At 46.7% G+C, this 25,568-nt stretch overlaps 1 protein-coding gene across 1 annotated transcript; it reads right to left on the bottom strand.

Moving 5' to 3' along the window:
• Positions 1 to 593: 593 nt before the first annotated feature.
• PIAS4 (protein inhibitor of activated STAT 4) lies at positions 594 to 25,516 on the bottom strand. The gene is made up of 11 exons (XM_068919960.1): positions 25,337 to 25,516; positions 21,471 to 21,906; positions 14,745 to 14,829; positions 12,994 to 13,035; positions 12,483 to 12,573; positions 11,948 to 12,076; positions 11,755 to 11,860; positions 8,222 to 8,295; positions 7,880 to 8,040; positions 4,240 to 4,370; positions 594 to 3,470 (listed from the first exon to the last, which is right to left on the bottom strand). Exons 1-11 carry the CDS (start codon positions 25,361 to 25,363, stop codon positions 3,265 to 3,267), a joined length of 1,488 nt encoding a protein of 495 aa, XP_068776061.1. The 5' UTR covers positions 25,364 to 25,516; the 3' UTR covers positions 594 to 3,264.
• Between the last annotated feature and the right edge of the window lie 52 nt (positions 25,517 to 25,568).

The following is a 25,568-nucleotide window of genomic DNA, read 5'->3' as shown; positions in this document are numbered from 1 at the left end:
GAGGACGGGGGCGGCCGGCACCGGCTCGAGCCCGAGCCCCGACGAGCCCCGGGGTCCGGCGCGGGGAAACGCTCCCGGCTCGCCGGGGCCCTGCAAGAAGGCAGGCGGGGGGCCGGCGCGGGCCGACGGCCGCGGGACGCCTGCAGCCCGCCAAGGGCCTCGACGCAGCCCCGCGCCGGCAGCCGGCTTCGCTCCCGCGGGGCCGGTCCGCGCGGAAAGCGGCGACTTGTCGCGCAGAGACGTTAAGGCAGGACGGGGGCGAAGGAGCCCCCGGCCGCTGCAGCCGAGCGCCCGCGTCCCACCCGCGGAGCTGCCCTCACCTCCCCTTAGAGACGTTATTAAGCTGGAACATATCTAAAAAGCATCTAAACGCAACGGGCAGCTTTAAGAGGGGCAACGCGCGCCCCGGCCGAGCTCACGCCGACCCCCAGGCCGGGCTCAAGTCGGACCGCGGCATCGGCATCGGACCGGGCAGCAGCCGCCCCCCGGGGCCGAGCCCGAGCCCCCGGCTCCGAACGGAGGCGGCTCCCGAGGGCTGGAGCCGCCGCTGCCGCCGCCACCAGGCGAAACCCAAGAAGGGGAGACGCTCGGAATTAAATGTAAATCTTTCTTTTTATTTAACAAACACTATAATTTGAACTTTGAAGAATGTGTACTGAGGGAAAGAAAAATAATTTTCTTTTGTTTTTTCTCTTCTCTTTACAAAAAGAAAAAAACAGGATATAAGAAAAAACATATGTACAGGAAGAGCTGGCCAACGCAAACAGAAAGCAGTAACAGAAGCATGATGTTTCCAAACAGTGGCTTGGCCTGGAAAATTTAAAAGCAATTAAATTAGAATACAAATATTAGAAAAACTGGACTCTAAAGCTACTGTGCGGCCGGGGATGCAAGCCACAGAACTTCATACAGTAAAACTTAAACTTTGTTGAGCTCTACCCATTTTTTTTGTTTGTTTTTTTCCTTGAACCCCCCCCACACACACTTTTCAACCTGAAAACATATTGCTTACTCGCAAAAAGAAAAGGAAAAAGTCTATGCCGAACAAGTTAAGAGTTACTCTGTGGGAGCAAGACTGGAAACGGCGGAAGAGCAAAGACCGTGGGGGCTGCTTCGCGCCCCGGCTCTGCCTTCCCCGGCCCCTCGCCGGCCCCAAACCCCTCGGAGGTTTCCGAGTCTCCCGGCCTCTTCGCGAGGCGCCCGGGAAGCGCGGGGACGGCAGGCCTGGGGGGGGGGGGGGGGCGGGTTGCGGGGGGTTTTTTTTGTTGTTTTCTCCTTTTGCCTTCGGTTTTCGTTGGCTTAGGACGAAACCAGAGAGGGGCAGGAAGGGCCGGTGGTTGGGAGCGGCGAGCGCTCGGGCCGGCGGAGAGGGCCGCCCGCGCTTGGAGCGGGAACCTCCGGATGCGCCAGGTCTGAGCTTCCTGCTCTACGGCATCGATAGGATCTTTTTTTTTTTTTTTTTTTGCTCTCCTCCTATATGCTTTGGGCTAAGCCCCTAACGAGGATTTGCTATAGCTCTAGGTGGAACGCGATGGCTTTCCGGTTGACGCGGCGTCACGCGACGCGTTGCTTTTTCCGAAACGCACGACGAGCGCTTGGGAAAGCGCCATCGCTTTGGTTCTGCCGCCTAACAGCCGCCGCCTCCTCCAGGCCCAGGCTCCGGGGAGGAGGCGGCCGAAGGGGTAGGGGAGGGTTTGGGCCGCCGGCGCGTGCCGGGGGGGGGGACAAGGGTTGGCCGTCCTGCGCGATGCCAAGCGCCCCTCGCCGGCGGCTAGGACGTCTCGGTACTCACGGGGCCCTGGCTGCGGCGTTGCCCCTCGGGTTTGGCGAGCAGGGCTCTCCTGAGGCCGTTCCCTCTGCGTTCCCCCCGTCCCGTGGGCGTGATAAGGGGCAGAGGCACAGGCCAGCTTCCTTCCAACGTTTATTCTCATCTACAGATGAGAAAAGTCAGCAAGGTCCAAAGCAAAACAGACTTCAGAGGCTTTAGTGGGAACAGCAGAGCTGCTTAGGCAAAGTTAATTACAAAAATTCTCTAAGACAAAGTCAAAAGGTTACCATTTGGAAACTCAAAAGCAACAACATTTTGCCACCAAGAGCATAGCAGTAGCTTTGGGTCTGGGACCAAAGTCTTGAACAGAGAAGTGGAAAGTCCAGAGGCTGTTAACACGTGGTCACGGGGCTCCACGCATCGTCCCTCGGCTCTGTCCTCAACACCCTGACAATAGTGCCGTCAGCAGTGCCAGTGATGGGCTGCACACTGGGTCGTGACTGAAAGAAACCTGAATTGGAGTTTACCGAGGTAGTTGGCTAGAAACTGAGATTCCCCCACCTGGCATTTTCTTGAAGGCCCAAGCATCCCTTGCACCCCACCCTGCTCCTCCCCGCGTGCCAGGCGCCCAGCTGTCCTGCAGGTCACTGCCACCGCCTCCAGAAACAAAGCCTTCTCAAAGAAAAGGGAATGCGCAGCCCTTTTAGTCTTCAAAAACACCAAGTTATTGCACTTCAAAAATACAACAGATTTGTGGTTCGAGCCCTCCCCACCCTCCCCATGGCTTCTGCTCAACTAAAATGGTTCACTACGCACAATTTCTACGTTACCTTCAGATTAGGTTAAAAGATTCAAAACGTGTCTCTTTACATGAGGTGCAGAGCTGCTCGAGCTCCTATCTAGAACAGTGCGATTCCAATTGTACGTCTCTTCCCTTTCGCCCCGTGCCCCCCATCCCCCCCCACCCCTAAAAACCCCTCTATGCTTGCTGGGTTATACAAACCTCCCTCGCCCACCCACCCCTCTCCATCCCCCCCCCAACCCTCCCCACTCACATGTCCAGCAAAACTTTAGATAATCAGGAATGGTTATTTAACAAGACAATAAAAATGCACACAGCTTTGGAGATGCACGGGAGTTAGATGTCCTGTAGATCTGCAGATGAACTCCACCGATTCAAACCGTACTGGTGAACGGCAGCAGAGACCAGCGAGCTGTGGATTCTGACTGCCTGGCTTAAGACACTTTCCTTACTTCAGACTCCGGTTCAGGGTCAGGCTTTGAGTGGGGTAGTTTTCCAACCAAGAAGCAGCTCAATGGTTTTATTTTTATTTTTTTTTTCTCTCGTTTTAATGGTTAACTTGGAATAGGAAAGTCAAAGGAGATCAGGGAGGAAGGGAGATGAGGTGGGAGAGGGCGTTCTCCCCCTCCTCCAGTTTAGTAAGCACCAGAGTATTCAAGTCTGTCCGTTCTGAGATTCAGAGCCGCTTCCGCAGTCAGCAGGCAGAAACTAAACCTTTCTCGTAAGAGCAGCGTCGTTTTGGTTGGGGTCCGTCATCATCGTCATCTTCTTCCTCATCTTCCTCCTCCTCTTCCTCCGATGATGAGCTGTCCAGTGTTAAATCCACAACATCAGCAGTGGCCTTGCCGTTCTCACCGTTACCGTTAGGAGTGGGCAACAGCCCGTTCACATCTGAAGAACCTGAAAGGGGGAGGGAGGACTAATTAAGACACTTAACATCCAGCTTAGGGGATGCTCCAGCGCTCCCGGTCTCTCATGGCTGCACTGTTCTTGGCAAAAGGGCGGCAGCAAACAAATTCCACCCAAGCAGCTGCCGAAAACCAAGCCCACGCCGCAAACCTGATGTCTCTGCAGTCAGTGCCTCCTACCGTGCCCAATGGCACCTGCACTGCCTGCTTGGAAGGTATCTGCCCGAGAATCGGCAACCAGCTCAGCCAAAGCAGAAAGTTACCTGCCTACCCTGCCAATTCTGTCAGTAAAAATCACCCCTGCTAGATCTGACCTTGTGCAGGCTGCCCAACAGACAGGCCCTTCCAGTCAAAAATCCTCTTTTCCCACAGAGCAAGTACAGTGCTGTCCCAGGCTGGTCTTGCTGAAGACATTTCAGCGTTCACTCCAGAAGGGCAAACGCCAACAAACTTGTACGATACCACTCTGAAAACAACCCAGCTTTGCTAAATGACCCATTTGGATTCGGAGCTAAACTATGCAGAAGCGCAATTCAAGGGATCCAACTTCCCATCGACAGCGATCACCCTCCTCCATAGGGATCTGATGCCTCCCAGTGATGCTGTTAACTTCCAGAGAGAGAGGGGGAAAACAAAGGGGCTCTCCAGAGGCAGCTCTCTGAACCACGCGGCTTTTCCCAAGCCAGCTGGGGACCTCCAGTTTTGCAGTGTGCGCATGTTTTCTACAGTCATTTAAAATCTTCGGCCTCCTAGATACTCACCTAGAACTAATATTGGACATTGAGGGCTGCAGCTCCGCTCTTTCTCAGCTCTAATGGGACACCAGGAGCCGTCCACCAGATACTCTATTTCATCTGCATCTTCACATTCAGTCAGTATCTTTGACAGGAGCCTGGACAGGAGAAAAGATGCCATCTATTAACCTTGAGGCTATCAGCAGAGTGCATTTAGTGACAGGCCATCAACCTGGATCTTCACCTTAAATGGCCCTAAAGTTAAGAGAAATTTGGCGGTAGCAGAAGGCTGCCAAACAGACAGTCCTTGCAGTCAAGGGCTTGTTTTATTTCCCATAGAACAAGTACAGGTTCTGACAACGCAAACCACCCCAGTCCTTTCTGACAACGTACCTAAACCATGAACTAACATTTTAATTATGTGCAATTAGAAGACAGTCTTGCCTCTTCACCCAGTTTCCCAAGTCTGTGGTACCACTTCCAGACAGCTGTCTGATGCCCCATCTAGAGCTCTGTCAGGGCTGGTGCAGGTGCATTCACAACGAGGCGTTAGGAAAGGACAAAACATCCTATTACATTAAGAAATAGGCAATCCCATAAGCAGCACTTTGCTTCCTTCCTATTTTTAATTCTCAAAGCCACCACAGCAGCCAAACAAACAAACAAACAAATATATATATATATATATATATGAAGCTTCCTCCAGCAGGAAAAGCATGTTCATCACTGAAAACATAGCCAGGGTAGATACTTCGACATCTGCCCTCTCTCAGAATGAGGCCCTTACTCTGGCTCATTACGCCTTAGAGACTGGGCACTTGCTTTATTCTGGTATGTCCCATCATTTGCCAAGGATGTTTACTTGGAAACGCTGCAAGGCCTTCATTCACTTCTGGACTACAGCATTTCCTTTCAGTATAAAAGAGAGCTGATACGAAAAATCTTAGAAGCTCAAGAGAGCTATTAATGGCATATGATTCTGTTTTGGACACTGCTTCTCCCAGCTCAAGTCGGACATGTGTTTCTGCAGACAGTTCTCTCACCTAGCAGAGCAACAACCAAGGCTGCAATTCCAAAAAAGCTAACAAGGCCCAGAGGATCTTAGACTTGACCAGCCAACTACCTCCTCAGGAGCCTACGCCCCTTTTTTGACTAACTTAACAGCCAGCTGTGACTGCCGGCTTTCCTTTAGCTTACTTTTGGGAGGTTTTAAGACCACCTTCATACAACAGAACCAGTACCGAAACCCAGTCTTGAGCACTGCAAAGCAGACACACAAATCTACCGAGCCTTCGCCAGTGACCTCCTCCTCCTCCTCTGGAGGGACATGTGCTTTGCTGACCCGTGGAGGTTCTACAGTCCAGCCCCTCGCACTTTTCCCTTCAGTCGCTGCAGCCTTACTAGAGATCGGAAAGGAACTGGATTTTCCTGTTGGTGTTGGCCAGAGGACAAAGCAAACAGGTTATCGAGGCCTAGGCTGTTTCAGACGGTCTAAAAGCCGCAGCTACTGGATCAAATCAGTCTCTGTGAATGCAGCAAGGCTCAGAGTACTACCAGCACGGCAGTGGGAATATACCACCCAGGCTGTAGCTCGTCTGCTCACTTAGCTGCGTCATGTGCCAAGGGAGCCGGATGCACCTGAACAATTTCTCTGAACTCTCCCTGCGTTTGAGGGAATCTCCATGAGAGGCCAATTATACAAGCCATGATGAGGGTGGAGATCATTTTCCAGAAGCCAAGAACCGTGCATCTTGCTCCACCAGTCTCAGCGTTGCTGTCAGTTTGGCTAGCACCACTACGGATGTCAGTGATCCCAGCCCATAAAACAGGCTCCCTGCATTTCTAGGCAACAAAGCTTCATCTGGAGGTGGGTGGAGATCATCATTCACATTAATTCACTCTGCGTTCCTTCCTTTAGTCTTGGACAAAAGCCAGGCAATGTATTGAGCTCTTCTCTAGAGATCAGCCTCTGGAACCCATATTTCTGGGGATAACAAGTATCCTAGCCAGCTTCCTAGCTTGCCTCAGGTGGCTTCTGCCGTCAGCCTAGCTAGTTCTGCAGTCTGCATACAGGACTGCTGTCTGCCAGGTCGGCAACAGAGAGAGGGAGATCTTCCATTTTAGAGTAATTCTCTTGAAAAATAGCTGCATTTTTAAGCTTTGCAATATCAAGCCTCAGACGCATGAACATCATCACCTCCAAAGTGCTCTTATACCACCAAACTGTAGCACTCCAGCTCTCTTCCTTCATGGTGAGCCCTCTGTTCTCTTTGGTAAAAGCCACAGCAAACCAACTCTAGTCTGGAGATAAGGGAAACATCATCCCCCCAAAGGTTCGAAACCAGCTGACAAGTTGAGTGGCTAGTCTAAAGCAACCTTCCACCAATTCGTGCCCAGAGAACGCTTGCCATGGCTCAGGAAATGCATGCAATTCCTGCCTCACATTGGTCCAAATGCTTTTTGGGATGTCCTTTGCTCCAGTTCCCTCCTGTACTTTTACAGCACCACTCCAACGATGCCAAATTCAGACTGAGACAGTAAAAATAGAACATCCTTAATGCAGAAGCAGCAGGGGCTGCCTCGATGGGCACACTGAGAATTGGGATGCTGGTCTGGCTCCATCCTCCCAGCCCCCTACGGGACAGCGAGCAGCCCCAGGACAGCTGCCAGATCCAAACCCGCTGCTGGGACAAAACCTCAGCTTTGCCCTTCAGAGACCCTCTTTGCTCCGAGAGCTACCCGAAAGGCTGGCTCGCTCCTGACATGCCCTGTTTTGGGGACAGCCAGGAGAACCCAGGTCCTGACAATGGCACCGGTGTGCCCCCCCCCCCCAAGCAAGGAGCCCCCAGACCCTCCTGTGCACCCCAGGGTCTCCTGCTGCATGGGCTCAACTGGCCAGCAGGGAGCAGCCACTGCTGGGTGCCCCTGTGGGGACCAGGACTCGAGGTGCAAGGAGCCTGGGCAGACCCACAAAGCCCCAAACCTGGAATATACTCCCCAAAGCCTCTTAACTGTGTCCCTCCAAGGGATTCCAACCCCCTGTTTTTCTTTTATAGGCATTCATAACATGGGAATAGTCCCTACTAAGGCACCCATCCTATCCCTAACACTAAGATAGTCACAATGGCCATAGAAATTGTACAGGAACAATCGCACAGACTGTACCAAAATCTTATCCAAATACTGCATTTGTACTTCCATCTCAGAGGGCTAGATATTTCAGAATGCTTGCTTTAAGAGCTGGCAGAGAAGACCCCCTCACACCATGTGCCAAGAATTGCTTGCACATCAACAAGAAAACAGGAAGATATTTCCTACCAAAAAGGAAAATCACCTTATCGGGTGCTTATAAAGTGGGTTTATTCCATGCAGCGTGACATCTGTCAACCAACGCAGCTAGTTGTGTGGGTTCATCAGCCTGATGAAAAGAGTGAGGCAGTAAATGCTTGACTCTCAAAATGCTTTAGCATAATCTGAGAATCGAAAAGAGCAGACCAACAATGAAGCCTTCCTCAAACACGCTAAGACAATTAAGTCAGAATATTGTGCAGCAGCAGCAGAACATTTGTTTCTGGCGGACCTCAGTCAGATGCAGAGACCAAAAACAAGACCCTGAACCCAGCAGAGAGAAGAAAGGGGTCGAGAAGAGAGGAGCGTAGGTACTCACCCGTCAATTATTAATTGGTCATAGGGTGCTGGCTTGTCACACACAGGGCACATCCACGTGGGCTTTTTCTCATTCATCTGTAGGTAGAAGACTGCATCAAAGCACTGCAGATGTGCACAGGTCTCTGCCCGGCACGGGACAGACAGCCGCATCTTCACTAGCTGTTGGACCAAAGAGCAGAAGATCAGCAATAAACCCCACCCAGGTTATCACCAGACACTTCTCCTCCTAAACAAAAAAGGTCTGACATACAAGAAAAGGTTTGTTAGCCTGCAAAACTGGCCTGACAGCAAAATAGGGTTTCCTGATCAAAACAGACTAAAATACATTGTAAAGACTTACCGGACAGATGAGAGACACACGAACACCCGTAGTAGCAATTTCACTGTCTGGGTCCAAGCGTAACTTCTCTTTTACTGCAGTAAAAGAGTAGAGAGGAAAAAATGTAATAGACCCAAACTTAAACCTGGAAACAACGTGCAGCACAGGTCAAGCAGCTCACCAACAGCCCTTGGCTGTGGACAAGTCACTTTCCCGGCAGATGACAACCTCTGCCAGTCAAGTCCAGAGGACACAGGAGAGAGAAAGCAGTTGTATTAGATGCAGAAAACATCGTTGAACTGAACAGTGAACGCCAGACTGCAGAGCTCAGTAGAGTTTTCTCATCGCCAGGGCTGAGACACAGCTTGTGCTGCTTAGCTAGCTGAAAACCTCGTGTGTGATCAGGCAGTCCCTGGTCTACAGGCCAGCTGGAGTATTTAACAGTCAGCCAGGAAGCTCACATTTTCTTACAGTTCCCGCTCAACACACACATTCAACCCCCTTCCCAATGACTCAGCCCTCCCAGGTAAACAGCAGATGCCCAAACGAAGAAGGGATGGACTTCAAAGGCCTCAGGATGAGAGAGCACTGCGTGCGTGGTAATCACTAGCTACGCTGTTAACACTCTCTTAGATGACCCTTCCTCTTCTGTTTTACAAACTATAGACTAAATAGGTGGAGTACATCGACAAGACCACACTGCTCACTCTCTCTTTCATGTTAATGTTATGCTGAGGCAGCCAACAGGGGGTTAACTTTGTCATCATCACCCTTCAGAAAAGGCTGACACCCACATACCTGGACTTTCTGCTATGAGGTCATTCTGGTGGGGAGGGAAAGAGTGGATAGAGAGGTCTAACTCAAGGCAACAGACTTCTGAAGCGAAGTCGGTTGAGGCTCATCTTGTCATTAGCACAAGCAGGAGGGATTTTATTCCCCTCCGAGACCAGCGGCAATAGGACAGAGTCACCTCCCCTCCACCCTGCTGAGATTCAGAAATCGTCCCCCCAAAAGTGAGCAAACACAGGACACAGTCAAACTGGCAAGAAACCATATCCCATCATTCCCCTATCAAATTAATAAGCCTCCTCTAACACTACTGGGCTGTAACGCCCCAGCTTATGTGCTGGCCAGCTCATTTATCCCAGCAGCCTGCTTCACAGGAACCACAAACAGACCCAGAGGTACCAGGGCAGACAACTCAGAAGAGCAAGCCAGGAAGGCAGCCATGCAAAATCAGTCAAAAGCAGTGAGCCAGCGTATTTGGAAAGAACCAGAAACGAAGAAAGGAGGTAAGCAGCCCTGTCGCTGCTGCCACATCCTGGAATGAAAAGCCAGAGGGGCTTGCAGGCAAATCAAACAGCAGCAGATGTGCAGGTCCCACAAGTGAACAACTCCTACAGAATAGCTGCTGCTAGCACTGCTGTCTGGAAAGGCCTATGACACTTCCATCACCATTTTCCTTTGGAGCAAGTCAACCAAGCATTTATTTTGACCTTTTCAGATCATAACAAGATGTCTCCAGACAATGAGGACACATGCAGTTTTGCAACATACAGCTACTAATTAGAGAGTGACTTCTCAGATGAGAAATTCCCGTGAGATTACAAGATTTGGTGTTGTTTATTCGCATTAGAACACTTTTCAGCCAAGCGTAATTTTCGCAGAGTTCTTTGTAAGAGCGTTCTCTGTCCATCAGTTACTGTGATTCATGGGAAGGAAAAACAGGCTTTTCCTAGGACCACCTGATTAGAATCAAGATGCCTTAAGCTTGCTTTTAGATTCACAGCTATGTACATAAGCAGCTCTGTTTCCAGACAATATTCCTACTAAAGTCAACAGAAGCCATATGCAAAGGAAGATGAGTCAGCCCCGAGATGCAGCTGAAGTCAAAGGGTAGCTTTAGTATGTACTGAGGGATATTACAATGATCAGAATGTGGAACCACTTCCAGAACAGACTAGAGCTATAACAGCAAAGTTTACAAGGTATTTGGCCTTGCCAGTTTCAGACGTCCAAACATCTTCCAAGCAGTTACAGGCCAAAGGAAACAAAACAGGATCGTGTTCCTATTTGGTTAAATTTAAGCTCACCAAATGCAACTCATCTCTGCCCCTTAAGTTCAGCCAAAGCTGTCAGTTATCTAACTCGGTAGAATCAGAGGCACATACTTGTTACCAACTGGCAAAGGCAGGAACGCTGCTTTCAGAACCTCTGCCTGCTGCCCCCACAGTTTGAGAAACTATCCTGCAAGTGCTCACTTTGCATGGAACAGCACATACTGCTCAGGCTGGTTCCAAGGGTGTCGGGGCAAAGAATGACAGGCTCCTCGGCAGTTTATGACAACTCAAAACCCAGCGTCTGCTCAGTACACTTAAAGTTCTTGTGAACAGCAAAAGGAGGAGCCCAGCCAATGCTTCTGACTTCTCAGAACGGTAGATATTTAACAAGTGGAATTTTCTGTTATGTCAGTAGATAAGTGCTGACTGTCAGAGTGGTCTAATATGGTCAGACTGCCATGACTGCTCTCTTTGGTTTGGCATACAGATCTAGAAGCGTTCAGCATGTGCTGCAGAAATAGTGCCCTTATGCACATGAAGATACAGTTTGACTGAAGTAGCAGCGTGCCCCACAGTATGGATTCTCTCCAGTCAGAAACCTGAAAACCTGACATGCCTGAAGTTATCATCATCTCCCCTATAAACTACAATTTGTCTTCAAGTTACATTTCTTACACTCGGTAAGAGTTGCCAGTGGTCTGAAGAGCACATTTTAAAAGACAATCACGGTCCACAGTGTTAGTTCTCTTATACAGAGCCAAACACTAAAACCACTCGCTCCAGTAACACTAAGTAACTGGAAGGAAATCCTCCAGTCTCTTGGGAGCCGCAAGTCAGACTCTGTCTTGGAAAGGTATTTTCCCCTCACGCTTACAATAACATTTGCCTCATACCATGATGATTTACCTGAGTGGTCTAGGACAAGCATCTCTCGGGATCATCTCTTCTCTGCAGCTCTCAAGGCATATGAAAGTGCTGGTGGTGAAATCCCACTCCCAGCCCCCAGGATTCACAGGGGGTTGGGCAGCAGGACATTTTCACCAGGATCCCTCGCTCCAGAAATCTCCTTTGGAAATAGCGCGGGTCAAGGCCGAGGTGCTGTGGTAATGTTCGTCAGCTCATAATTACTCAGGTGAGGGCATGAAGCCTTTTGCGTCAGAATGACACTGGCCTTCAGCAGTACTCACCACGAGACAACCTGGGGACAAATTCTAAATCCAACTAAGTGATTCAGAGCTTCTGAGGAGCCACAAGAAACACGCGCTGCAAAAACGCTGCACTTGCACACAGTTTTGGGGTAACTTCACAAAACTAACATACACTTAGTGAGTCTGTGCAAATATAAGTGTTTTTAGAGAACTGGAAGAAAGAAATTGGTAAAACTTGGCAGCTGTTCCCACGCACATTTCTAGTACCCTGTTTATTAAGGAATGCTGCAGTTTGACAGATTTACAGTGTACCTCCTCTAGTCATCTCACAAGCAGACGTACTCACCAAGTGCTTTGCAGAGTTCTGGATGCTTGATCCCAATGGTTTTCAACCTCTGCAGCAGCTCTGCTGAGGTCATCTGTCGCACTAAGTACAGTCCCACGGAATAACTCTAATAAGAGAAGGTAGGGAAAGAATGAGTGAGGCTGCCCTTTTACACTTGTTTGTGCAGTTCTGTGTGAGGTCCTTCGGCACATACCTTTCCATAGTTCCCCCAGGTAACAGTGATGCGATTGGTTGCTGCAGACAAGTACATGAGATGGGTGAGGTTGATGGGACGACAGGGCCTTTTAGGTTCCACACCAGGTTTGTTTGATGGGTAGTAGCCCTAAGGCAGAAAGATTATATATATATATATATATATATATATATATATATATATATATATATATATTTTTTTTTTTTTTTTTAGGATTTTACTGAAGATGCTGCTACTATGAAGAACATCTATTCATCAGCTTCACAAAATTCCACTCACCCACAATTTCAAAGAGGGAGGGCAGAAGGGAGCCGAACAGTCAAACCGAACACAGAGTGAGAGTGAAAGGGAGCAAATCTTTTCCCAAGAACAGTTTAACAATACAGTTAACCCATTAGAAAACTAGCTTGAAACTAAGTGGTATGCTTTTATACTCTCGCTTCTTGTCTGCATTCATCGGAAAAACAGCTTCCATTTATATTACACAAGTCCTTCCAAAGTTGTAATGTCATGCTTCCTGGCTGAGCTGACTTACCGGCACTGAGCAGTAACTGTGATTCACTTTCACTGCAATGTTTGGAGGGTACTGATCCTCCTGAGGAGAACTAGTGTCTGTGTAGCAGATCCTGGAAAGAAACGGTTCATCTCTTAATATCCTCGTGCTCTTTCCCTGTTCAAAGCTCTCTGAGCATCAGCAGCTACCAGTAACAAGCCATCACCACACCAACCCATGCTCCCTCATCTGGCCAAACCAAAGCCAATTCTACTCAACTCTCCCAGATTTGATGCAGCCCTGAGAGTTGGGCAGCAGAATCAGATATTCTGCCGTTTTCTATTATGGCTCTAACTGAAGCACTACATGGAGAAAGAGGTTAGAAAGTAGAATTTAAGATGCTTGCGTTAAACCTGCGATCAAACTACTTACTGTAAGTTATCTTTGTAGCTAGTGAAAACCGCACTGAAACTTTTACCGTCTTTTGCTAGTGCCTTCCCTCCTCCCCTTTTCTGCACCTCGTGGGTTTAATTAACTCCATACTCAGACTTACCTTAGCACAACCTGAACCGATTTCACACCAGGTTGCAACTCCCTAATAGATTAGAGAAGAAACAGAAACTTATGTAAAAACGTAAACAAATCAACAAATATTTTCTACGGTTTTATTTGTATCGTACAATTCACTCTGCAGACATCAGTGGTCAGCAGTCCTGCAAAATTTTGTTTCCTAATGCATCATCCCACAGCCTTTCTCTCGGTTTTCAAAGCAGTACAAGTCTTGGGGGAAGATATTAACCTGCATGGCATCCGTCCTCAAATTTATAAGCGTTTAACTCCTCTCTCTCCCAACAAAATCCAGGTTTTAAGGCCAGGACTATCAGGCGGTGTTCCTTCAAGACTCTTTGTTTAATTATTCAACTAAAGTTGTTCATGCAAACCAAGGAATCCAAGTATTACCGCACCAATAGAACCAATAGCAATGTTAATATTGCTAGCTCAGAGCAGTAATATTCATAACAAACAGGATTCCAGCTGATTTCAGAAAAGCTACGTTTCACAGAGCAAGGGTATTTTATCAGAAGGCTTGATATACGGATACAAACCTACTCTAATATCTGCACAGGATGCAAGATAATAGATAAGATTCATAATTTAGCCTTGCTTTGCCTCTGGAAGCGTCTCAGAGTCCAATTCTGTGTTTTAATATAATAGCTTAATTTGGGGGGGGGGAGGCAGGTGGATGGGGCAGAGCCTCAGTTCAGCTGACAGAAGGGAGCTCTGGCAGTTTTAGAAACCGCATGGAACATATTTGGGTACTACCCACAAGACGTGGAGGCAGATGGACCTACGTTGAGCGATTGTTCTAGACAAGCAAAGGTACACATTGAAACCTCTGCTACGAAATTACTGTATTTACGTCATATTACTGACAGTGAAAGTTTTCTCATAAATCCAGATACATGGGGAAAAGACAGAACTGAGAATCAGATGTAACCTATGCAGTCTCTCATCAACCTAAAAGATTTCTGTGGTATATCATTTCCTTTCTGCTAAGTCTTCAAACAGCTTCCCCTGCACTGCCTCTGCTGACCTATTGAAATCACAACAGTAATCAAGCACTTCAAGAAACAACCGCTCCTCCCGATTCTAGGATAACAGTGCAATTCACTGTTTAGAGGGTTTTCTTTTTTTAAATGAAGGTTTTGCACTTAGTTTTGGAGGACCTCTTCTGCATCATTGTCCTTTCCTCACAGCAAGGGCCAATGCAACAGGTCAGCAAAAGAGGAAGCTTTACTGCCTGCACTGACATCTCTCACACATTCATTGTTTGAATCAAAAGTTACGTCATGACAGAGGTCATGGTAAATCCTAATCAGTGCAAGATGTTTGTTTATGTAGTTACTATAGTATCCCTTTCAAGAAGGAAGCTTTCTTTCAGATGCAAACACAGCATTACATGTTTAGCTTTTGAACTTTCAACGCAAAGAAAAATCCGCAAATATTCACAGCGTGAGCTCAATAAAAAAAAGTTCTCATCAACAATTTCATGCTATTTTTCCTGACCAGGTGTACCGTTCAAAGAGAAGATTATAGGAGCAGCAGAAGCGAAAACTAGAGAGATAGGTGGGTATAATTGTATCCAAAAAAATAGCTGTGGGCTTCATGTCAGAAGTAGCCTATCTGCTAATGTCCTCAAACAAGCTGTTTCCATGCAGAGAACAAAAGCCCCTACAGAGAGGGAACACAGAAGAATTACACAGCTACAGTTTCTTAAACTGTTAATACACAAGGAGAAGGTACCTGGAATTTCTGATCAACTCCACTTGTCTTGGTGTCAATGCAAAAATGCACGGACTTTCCTGAAGCTTCTCATTATTCTGTGGAACTGAAGAGGAAAAAAGACTGTGCATCAAACTGATGGCAAACCGATAACATCTAGTTCTTCTTGCGCTGCTAACCACAAGGTGATTTTTTTATGGTTTAAGCTATGGTTCTAAGTTTGGTAGTATTGGAATTTGTTTCCATACAGCTAAAGAACTGTTTCATGAGAACTCCAAACATTATACAGTCTCCTAAGATGATAATAAACTAAGGTTTGGTAAATGCACTGTCGATTACAACATTGCTCATTTGTTGCTTGCCCGTTTTGTTAGCCAGCAGACTAATAATACACAGTAGATTTGGTCCTGCTCCCCCCCAGCCTCTGCCCCCAAATAATTAATGAGCCAACAAGAACGTTTTCACATAAGAACACACAAGCGGCATCACAAGGTGAAGACTATAACTCAAAGAAAGCATAAGAACAGAGGAAGGAAAGGAAGGAAACAACTGAAAAAAAAAAAAAAAAAGATCTGCTTAGATGATAAAAATAGCATCACAAAAACCAGCTCAAAGAGAGAACATTACTTAAAAACACAGGAGGATGATGATGCATTTATAGGCAGGGTGTTGCTGCAGCTCACTTTCAGAAACGGTTAACTGCAAACCCAGAATTCACAATTTTAAGATCAAATGCATTTACAAACATGGTTAAAATTAAGCCTGAGAATTAGAAAACTTATGTTAAGACTTCTGCTTAGTACCTTTTACTGAAATCAAAGATGCCAAATTTTTATTATCAGTGGGCGTTTCCAACTGAAATCAAGGCCCTGAGCTGGTGGCGAACGTCACTGGATAAACACATGGAACAGGAAGTAACAAAACAGCTTTTTGACTTTTTAGCAAGAATAGGAATTTTTTGCATCACTTTAATTACTAGCTTATTCAAAGCCAAAATATCAGAATTTGAAAAGTAGGAAAATATGTTTTTCTGTCTATGAATAAAAGTGAGATGAAGGAAGGATAAAACCTCAGCAGCTCTAAGATCTTGAAAGACGCGGTGACAATCTGATTCACGGGCTACAGATGCTTCCCATTGATAATTAAGCTTTAAAAATGCAGAAAAGGTTTTTGTAAAGTGAAAAAAAATTTTATTTAGATGTCTTTATGCACTTCTAATTGAATTCCAGTTTCCATCCAAATACCTCTCGACCAAAACAACCAGCAGGAAGTAAAGCATTTCCTAAAGACTGAATCATTCATCACTTTCTAATAATAAAAAACAGAAATCTTGTTAATATCATCGCTTAAGCAACTGCCTGTAGACACGCTGCCCTCCCCATTGGCAAATTATACAAAAGTAAGGCAACTTTGTTAGGAAAACCAAAAAGTTTTTTTTTTTTTTTAAACATTTATATCAGTTCACCCTGCAAAAGCTCCCTCTTCCTTTACAAAAAAGGGTGCCGGCTGTTTGAAGCACGCTGCCTACAGAACTAGCTAGCGCCGTTAGAGGATGCCATCAGCAATGGAAGCCAAACCCTGCCAGCTACCCAACAAATTTGCAATCACCTCTCCAACAAAGCTTTCTAGCATCAAAACTGTATATCATGAATTTCAAAATACGTAATTTATTCACTTCTATCACATACCAAACGGCTGCTGACGATACCAGGGACAAGTACTGCTCCAGGACTGTAACTTTCTTCATAAAACTGAAATACCACCGCTATCAGGTACAGAATACGATGATAAGTTTGGAGACAGCACTCCGGGAGCACCCGCTATTGATAGGAACAACACTACACAATTTGTACAACCACTGTTACAGAAAATCCAAAAATAGTCAAACGTTAACTAAGTAGTTGTAGGGAAAATGTTTGCAACTATTTTTCTTTCTATTTGAAGTAAAAAGAGTAGCAGCAGCACATGCTCCCCAGTTTCTTTATTTCTCACTTGTGAGAGTAACACAGTTTATCTTTTCCAGGTAAGAACTGAGAGGTACTTCTCAACTATGCTCATAGAAAGCTGCTGCAAACTCACACAAAGCGCTCCAACTCTATCTGGACAAAAAAAAAAATCCAAAACAAAAAACAAACAAACAAGCAAACCCCCCAAAACCCACACAGTTGAAGGGAAAACAAAACCCAAAAGATACGAGACTGCTAGACAGGCTCAGTATATGCCCATGCATATCTTGTTGCCAATAGCGAACAGAATCGATGCTTCAGAGAAAAGTGCAAGGGAACATTCTCCAAAACCTGGGAGAAAACCTCCCTGAGATAGAGCTGAGTAATGATCCAGTTTTCCTTCGGGATCTTAATTCTGGAAAATAAGAGTGTACCTGCTGAAGCGTGGGCTTAGGTATCTACTCAGCTAGCCATACCTTTGCTGAACAGCCAGAAAAAAAACATTAGGCTGAAACTCACTCGTCCAATATATTTAGCTTTAAAATCCTTTCTCCAAGCCAGATGCCTCTTCCGTGCACAAGTCTCTGTTCCTTGATTTGTACAACTGCTGCTGGGATCAATTTCCTTTAACAGTTGACAACAGCAAGAAATCAATTTTTAAGACTGAGCTTGATCAGTACTTCTCTGAATGAGCCACAACATGAAAATTCTAAAACCCAAAAGGACTCGGCAAGCCATACTCAAAATTGTAGCCCGGCGTAACTGTAAGGGATGCTCATGTTGAGAAGCCAACCTAATCTGCACTTCTTGACCCTGCAGGTTAGATGGTGCTGTGCAAAGTAAGGTCTATGCCGAGGTCAGTTTTAAAGTTTCCCTGCCCCAAGGTGCCCCCCACCCCCTTTTTAATAACACTCCTTACTATTATACTTATTGGTCAAACCTGCACAAGGCATTTTATACCCCCAGGATAGAGATTATATTGTCATCACAGTGACAGGGGATCCCAAAGGCAGATCCCCTGATAAACCAGAAAAGCTGCTGCTGGCAGGATGCTTTTGTAGGGTTGAGGAGCTGTCGTGAGACCACGTTCACATCCCTACGGCTCCAAAGCAGTCCACCTCAAGACACAACACAACGCACGTTTTTCCTTCTTGGCTATGGGAACTATTCCGACTAGGTTGAAGGGCGTTCGTGTTCCTGCTGGGGCCCGCAGAGAAGGGGCAAATCGATCATATTACATCTTTAATTTTCGTAATGGCAGAAGCATTCATTTTAACATAGAAACGCGGTTTGTTTAGCTGAACGCACCAACAGGTTGAAAGGGTGCTTTTGTTGAGATTCCTTGGAGATTGCCCAACGCGCCGGCGTTGCCCCACAGTCAAGGGAACCCAGTTGCCTTAGCCGCAAAAAAAAGGCCACCTGTTCACAGCAACCGAACTCGAGCTTCAGAGGGCGAGTGGGGGGGACACAGTGGGAGTTTTACTACTTAGACATAATTGAAGAGTAGCAACACCGCTGCAAGGCAGGTATTATCAAAAGGTCTAAACCAAACAAATACTGTTTACACTGACAGTGGCAGGACCTCCCAGACTACGCGGCCTTCTGCTCCCACAGCTGTACCACAAGATCTCTTTGGCATGCCTCCAAGAGAAGACCAGAAGCCTTAGTATCTACAGAAAGTACAGGCTGTCACAGCTAATATTCAGAGGGGGAAAAAAAAAAAATCAGAAAGAATTCCTTACAGCACACTAATTACTGTCAAAAACTATATTTACTCTGCTTTACCTAAAGAGATGCCAGCACAAAAGTATGCTTACCAGCAAGGTGAGCAGGTACTACAACTACAAAGCTCCCATAAATGCTCTGTTTCTTAGCTACTTACTTGAAATATAATGCATAAAAGATATTAATATGCATTCCTTCTACAGAGGTATCTGATCATTCTCAGTTTTAAGCCTTATCTACCCAAGAGAATTGTGATGATTTAAGTAAATTAGAAGAATTCTTTCATGTTGACATCCTTAAACCAATCCAGAAAACTGTTGCAGAAGCTGTTTTTGCGTAGATAACTCAGATGCTAAACTGAATACTTCAACTGTCTGAAACTGTGCATGCAGTTACCAAATACGGGATATTAGCTGGTTCACAATGGACCTAACCTATTTGGTCGAGCTGAAACCACCTTTGTCTACAAGTCTAACGGTAATCTGACACTTCTTCAGGGAATCTGTTTGCCTAGAGACCAAATTAGGCATTGCCCACCCCACCTTTGCTCTCAAGGCAATAATTTCAAAGAGGCAAGAGAGCTTTTCGATTAACAAATATGCTTCCAATTGAAGTCAGGAACATATAAATTACATTTCCCCTATTCCCACCACAGCTTTATGCTTAAAAAAGCTCTTTTGTAACCTAGGGTAATGTGCTGCTGCAGCAGCAGCTGGGTACTTTTAAATGGGTCTGAGAGCTCGAGTCTCTTTCAGGTGCTTTACATTACAAATGTCTGAGGTTCACGAGGAGCTTATGTTTGGTCCAGGTACAGAATGTAGATTTCTGTGTAACAAAGTGTAGATGGGCACAGCTTCCATACAGAAGAACACTCCACTGCCCCCCTCAGAGTGCTTTGTTTTATCACCCTTCCACGTTAAGCAGAGCCTCATATAAATACAATTTCTGATTTTAGAGGTCATTCCTGAACTAGATCTCGGCAGAGGCACCCAGTAGTTCTGCTCCAGTTAGCAACGTGGATGGGGAGCAGCAGATACTCGTGCTGTGCTGAAATAGCCCCAGTTGTACAGAGACACAAATGCTTCTTTCTTCACGTTGGTGGAGGCAGAAGGAATTCTAGTTGCTGACCATCAAGTTGGGAAAATGAGACAAGTGTGTAGAAGACGTCTCTAGATTCTGAACAGTCGACTGGGACAATGAAGACTGAACATCTGTTCAATACCCAGCTCCTCAGCACCAGTCCCCAAAGGTCAAGCAGAAAACACTCTCATCAAAAGGGAAAATTAGTCAAATACGCTTTAGGGAACAAGTTGGCCCAAGGGAGGTGTCAGCTAACATACGCCTAGATACTAAATTTAATGAGACCTCAGTTCTGATCTCATGTAGAAAATTTAACGTCAACCTTCAATAAAATCTATTAATCACAGTAAGCATATCCCTGCTTCTCTCCCATCTCTAGATGTTTCCACCTCTTAAATTTATTTTTCTTCAAAATACTACATTTGCATTTTTGCCTGACAAACGCCACTCCACACTCCAGGCTGAATTAACCCGTTCCCTGAACAACAGTATTTAAAATAATTTCAGTTTTACAGTGACAGTTACTGCTTGACTGTTTTAAACGGTCACAGTATTACGGCATTTGTTGCCTCCAAATGCAGACAAAAAATACGTACGTATCAAATGACTAATTCAATAGATTTTTTTTTAAAAAACATACTGGTGAGCCACCCTGAAGCTAGCAACACAGAAATAGGTGTAAACAAGGAAAGGCATGCAGCACTATGCACAAAGGATAAAAAGGATAGTAAACATATGGAATAACTTATTATGGAAGACAACTGAAAAAGGATATAAACGAGCTCAAGAGATAGCCAAACTATCCCATGAAGGCAGAAGAGAATGAAAAGGTCTAATGAAAAAGCAGAAAGATTTAAGAACTAAGAAATTAGGAGCACAGGGACACTGGACCTGATGGCCATTTCCTGTTCTGAAAAATGTATGTTCCACTGCTATAAAGACGACAGCTTTAGGAATTTCTGAGTTGCGGTCAGACAAATTGCACAAAAGCTCCGATCACTGTCAACGAATCCCAAACATTTGTCTAACCTGACTATACTAGGCAGCAATAGCCACCGCACAGCTCTTTATTCAAATTTCTAACATATGATCCAATACTGCAGCCCTTCACGCACCTGCACAGACAGAAAATGCATTATCTTCCTCTATGACAGTTCTTTTTGGTCCTCAGGCACAGCAGAAACATGCTTTTTCAGCAAAGAAAGATCAGCTTCCCAAGTTCCAGGTTCACTTAACAGTGAGGCCTGGTATCACCATATTTGCTTTATAAGCCAATGAGGCTGAACACCGTACAATGATTTCAGAACTGAAATAATGAAGAGTCAGACACCTAGCCCCAAAGTGGGAGAAAGCGCGTCTTCCAATTTTCAGATTTCCCTAGTTGCTCCTCAAAATACACAGTGTCAGGCACAAAGAATTGTGATAGGCTTAAAAAAAAAAAAAAAAAGTCAGAAATACTGTTTGATATGTGTACCACCTTCTTTCATCCACAAGAGGATTTAGGTTAGGTATGTTAAGCACTGAAAAACAGCTCTAATGTAGAAAGTGTCAGCGTACTCGCCCAGCACAGGTGCAACACCAACACAGAAAGAAAGAGTTTCATCAATATACTGCTACATTAGGGAGAAGGAAGACAGATTGTGATTCACAGCACAAGACTGCAATGTTACACGGCAGCATTTCCAATGAAGGATATGAAAGCTTCAGCCAAACAAGACAGGCTTTTCAAGTTACAACTCAAAGTGACCACCTTTGTGTTCTAAGGCAAGGGGAAAACAGATAAGAATATTCTACTCCATGCTTACAGCATCTGGGAGGAAGACTGGGGGGGGGGGGGGGGAGACATCCACCACAACATGAATCACTGTTTCTCCTTCCATCACACGATTTTACTGATCCTTGAAAACACTGCCATCTTTTCAACACTTGTTATCTATTTCAGTTTTCTTTCCCAGACCGACTCCAGCAGAAAAGCACCAGAATACAGACAACTCACCTAACTCTGTTGGCTTCAACAGTTCATCCAGGGTCGTATAGAAGGGAAGTTTCACGAGCCGAACTTCAGGCTTCACAACTTTGGGCGGCAACCTTCCCAGTCCGTTAAGGTATTTCCCATAGAGCGCAGGATAGTCAATATTATTAGTTGAGATAGAAGTCCTAGCAACAGTGCTCCCACGGTCATATGAAGAATGTATGGAGAGTGCCTCAGGAGACCGGTGCTGCTGTGGCTGGGGCTGCCCTGGCTCAGAGCTCTTCTTGGCATAGCGAGTCTCATAGAGCTCTTTAATCTTCTTGAAAACTTCAGGGCTACAGTCAAATTGAACCAATTGCAATGCTCTGGTGACTAGTTCATGTTTAAGTCCACTTTTGCTCCTGCCAACAAAACCCAGCAACATCTGAAGATCCGAGACTCGGAAACTCATCACCATGTTCTAGGGAATAAAAGATCAGAAAAGTTCTTACAGTTGTAAAAAGATAAAGTGTCAGTTCTCACTACGTACCCTGGAATCCAAAATACTAAAAACAAAAACCTGGTATAAGAACAATACCAAGCCTTCTGTTCAAATTAGCTGTCCTGCGCCTGATTAACATTCCATTTACCAGGTACTTGTTTGAGCAGAGGAAATACAAAGGAGACCATCAATTGAAAAAATCAACCAATTCACCCAAATGAGCGAAATGACACATGATGGTCACTGAGTTAACTCAAAATCTAAACGTCCTCAAGGTAATTCTACCAGAACTAATGGTGACCACAAAGTAAAACACTCAAAACAGCCTGCCCCACACAGTAGAGTATACATTAACCCCTTTCACCATGAAGGGGCTCAAAGTATGCAGACTTCCAATGCACCTTCGGGTGAGAGGGTTACATTAAAAGCTTAATCTAAAATATTATCAAGTAAGGTAAAGGAAGAAAATGAACGTGAACTGGAGGGTGGATGACATTTCAGTGGACTGGGGCTGCCAGTCCTTTAGGATTCTTCGCACTGTATTTCAGTGCATCTAGATATTGCCTGTATGTGCAAAAAAAAAAAAAAAATCCAGAACTCTCCCTACATATGCAGGGCCTTTTAAAAAAGGCATCAGATATTTTAGGCTATGGAGTGATATTAAAAGACTATTAAAGAGGGAGAAGGATGTTCCCATGAGAACAATGCCTCCAAGATTCCATTTGGAGGCTTTGCCAAGCATTCTCCCATGATTACAGCCAGTAGCTGCTTTTGCTCTTGCTCTAGTACTATTGATTTCAATGTTTTGATAAGCAGTAAAACTATCTGTCTTCACAAATTCACTCCTCTTGCTGCTGTGGAAACTCAAAAGGCCTATAATTTGTCAGTAGATTCAAAGACCATACTATATTAGAAGGCGATTTTCCACCAAACTAAGAACTAGAAATTATTTCAATTGGGACTAATGCTAGAGTCTGGTCAGATTGACGATTGAGTTCTCTCACATGGCAAGCGGCTTTATGAATGTGCAAGGCAAGCTTATAAAGGACATTAAAAAAAAAATGCAAGTTGCACGAGAATGTACTTGATAGGCACCCACGATTATTCCTTCAGCGTCCTTCCTTGTTTGTGGAAAACGTCAGAATTCCAGAAGAAAGCTCAACTGCTCCATAGTAAAGAGCAAAAGCAGGGATGAGAGATCAATAAGTCTCTTTTCCCCAACCTACCCTCCACTCTTGTTTGCTGATTACACTTAAGAAAAAATGCATAAAGTCAGTTTTCTGTGGAAGTTAAAATAGTAGTCTTACAATTTCCTAGAGGGAGGAAAAAAAAGATGATGATGACATGGATGAATTAATTTTTTAAAGCTACTGTTTAGTCCAGAAACATTTCACAGCCACATCTGCCTGTGCGGGAATTAGGCTGTAAAAAGAATATCATTTTATTTTCTCCTTTCTCATGAAATCTGTCATTTAATCTGGAAACCCAAGAGATGTTAAAGAACTTCACACAAATGTCATTGGCTGCAGTTTAGATTTTTTGGTAGCTGAGATGTGTCCCAGAATACCTTTGATGTGAGAAAAAGGCAAGTAACTTTAAAGAGGAGAGAAAGGATGTTTAACTGCTAGAACACGAGGATTCAGGAGATGTGGATTCACTTCACTGCTTCGCTAGATACCACCTGCGTGATCCTGGACAAGTTCAGTTCCTCTGTCGTTATTTGCTCTATCTACAAAATGGAGAGCGTACTGGACTCTCAGAACTACTTCAAGGATAAACAGCATATTTGCAAAGATAATTACAGCAAGGCTGTGAAGCACTTCAGTCGTGCAGTAACGGGGAAGTCACATTGAGCACAGCAGATACTCCTACGCTGCTGGTCACTTGGGACCTTAGGTACGTACAGTGGAGTTTGACCCAATAGTTTTCCACAGTTTACATTTAGAAAGGTTTAAGACCTAGAAGGATGATCAGATTTGAACAGTAACAACAGAACAAGTTAGTTTCACACAAAGAAAAATGCATCATCGAGGCTTAGATCTGGATGACAGTACGAGCGGTACTTAGATCACATTAACTACTGAGGTTATTTTAACACTAAATTTTAAGTCAGCTCCTTTCCCCAAGGAAGCCTTGCATCTGAGTGGCAAACTGTGTCACTCAAACATCTGCTAAGGAGGCAAGCGATGAAGTCTTGGAAACATACCTCCTCCAGAAGCGTCCTGGGCTCAGCTCAATTGAGAGGGGCCAAATACTAGGGAGAGGAGAGACCACAGGGACTCCTAAAATAGACTCTCCACATCTTATTTTTTGCAACCATCTAGCCACATCCTTACTTATTAGCTAATCCTGCAGGTGCTATTAACAATTTCTGTGCGTTGAAGTCACGCAGTAAACACCCTTAGCGCCAGCTTCGCCATGGCACCGTTGCGTGCAGTCTGCTCAAGCGCAGCGAGTCGCTCCCCTGCGCTGCCGCGCGCTGACAGAGCAAAACAGAGAAGTCCCAGAATCAGGGAGAGAAGAGTAAATTGGGACTCCGAGAAGGGAAAACAATAATAATAAAGCAGAGAGCGGGTCCTATTCTGCTGAACCTCCTTTCCGCAGGAGGCCTGCTGCGGCGCACAGGACACTTTGGAAGTACGGTACAACTTCAGGTACGCTTGCTTTAAAAACGCTTCATTTGGAAGCGCCTGGGACATACCCGGGAAGCTCCATGCCGCGCAGAATCAAGGGGGGAAGCTTCCCCCCCCCCCCGGATACCTTCCGCTCCTTCCCCACTTCCACGCTCTGCCCTCCGCGGAATCCCCCTCCCCCGCCGTCGGCCGGAGCCGGCACAAAACCGGCCCCGGCGGCTGGACAGCTCCGCGCCCCGCGGCCCCGCTCCGCGCCCGGCGGGCACGAGGCGCCTGGGGGCCCCGCGCGGGCGCCCGGCGGGGCGGGGGAAGGGGGGGGTGGGAAGGAGCCCCGCGGAGGCGGCCGGGAGAAGCCACCTGCCTTAATTAATTACTCGTAATTAATAAGGGGAGCAGCGCGGCCCACGCCGCGGGGAGGGAGGAAGGGGGGGGGGGGTGGACCCAGGGGCAGGCTCGGACCCGCCGGGCTGCGAGAGGCGCCGGGCAGGCCCCGGTTGTGGGGGGCGGGGGCTGGGCCCGGTGAGGGGGCCGCGGCCGAGCCCGGGAAGCCGGGGCGGGGCCGGTGGCTCCTGAGGTAAAGTGTGTGTGGGGGGGCCGGTCCCGGGGGTGCCGCCCCCCCGGCTCTCGCCGTCGCACCGCGCCGCCCTCCCCGCCGCCGCCGCCCCCCTCGCCGGGAACCGCCGCCCCGCGCGGCCCGGCCCTGAGGCCGCAGTCGGCGGCGGGGCGGAAGACGGGGGAAGGAAAGGGGGGGGGGGAGGAAGGTGCCGCTCACTCACTTTCGCCTCCACCAGCTCCGCCGCCATCTTGGCCTCCAGCGTCCACCGCGCCGGGAGCCGCCGCCGAGTCACGTGACGCCCGCGGACGGACGGGGGGCGGGGAGGGGCCGCGGGTGGCGCGCGCCGCCCAATCCGCGCGCGCGCGCGCGCCCTTCTCCCCGCGGGCCGCGGCGCCGCGGCGCAGGCGCACTGGCCACGCCCCGCCCGGCCACGCCTTCCCGGCTGCCTTAAA

Source organism: Struthio camelus, chromosome 26 (genome assembly GCF_040807025.1).
Source record: "Struthio camelus isolate bStrCam1 chromosome 26, bStrCam1.hap1, whole genome shotgun sequence".
NCBI lineage: Eukaryota > Metazoa > Chordata > Aves > Struthioniformes > Struthionidae > Struthio > Struthio camelus.
Note: the sequence above shows the minus strand (reverse complement) of the source record. Positions and strands in the feature narration are given on the sequence as shown.

Bases quoted from the DNA above. Each gene is read 5' to 3' on its own strand.
- PIAS4 (XM_068919960.1), bottom strand. From the start codon at position 25,363: ATGGCGGCGGAGCTGGTGGAGGCGAAA. The intron at 8,296-11,754 runs GTGAGTACGTCT...CTTTTACTGCAG, and splicing joins AGAACTCTGCAAAGCACTTG to TAAAAGAGAAGTTACGCTTG. The intron at 8,041-8,221 runs GTAAGTCTTTAC...TTGGTCCAACAG, and splicing joins GTGTGTCTCTCATCTGTCCG to CTAGTGAAGATGCGGCTGTC.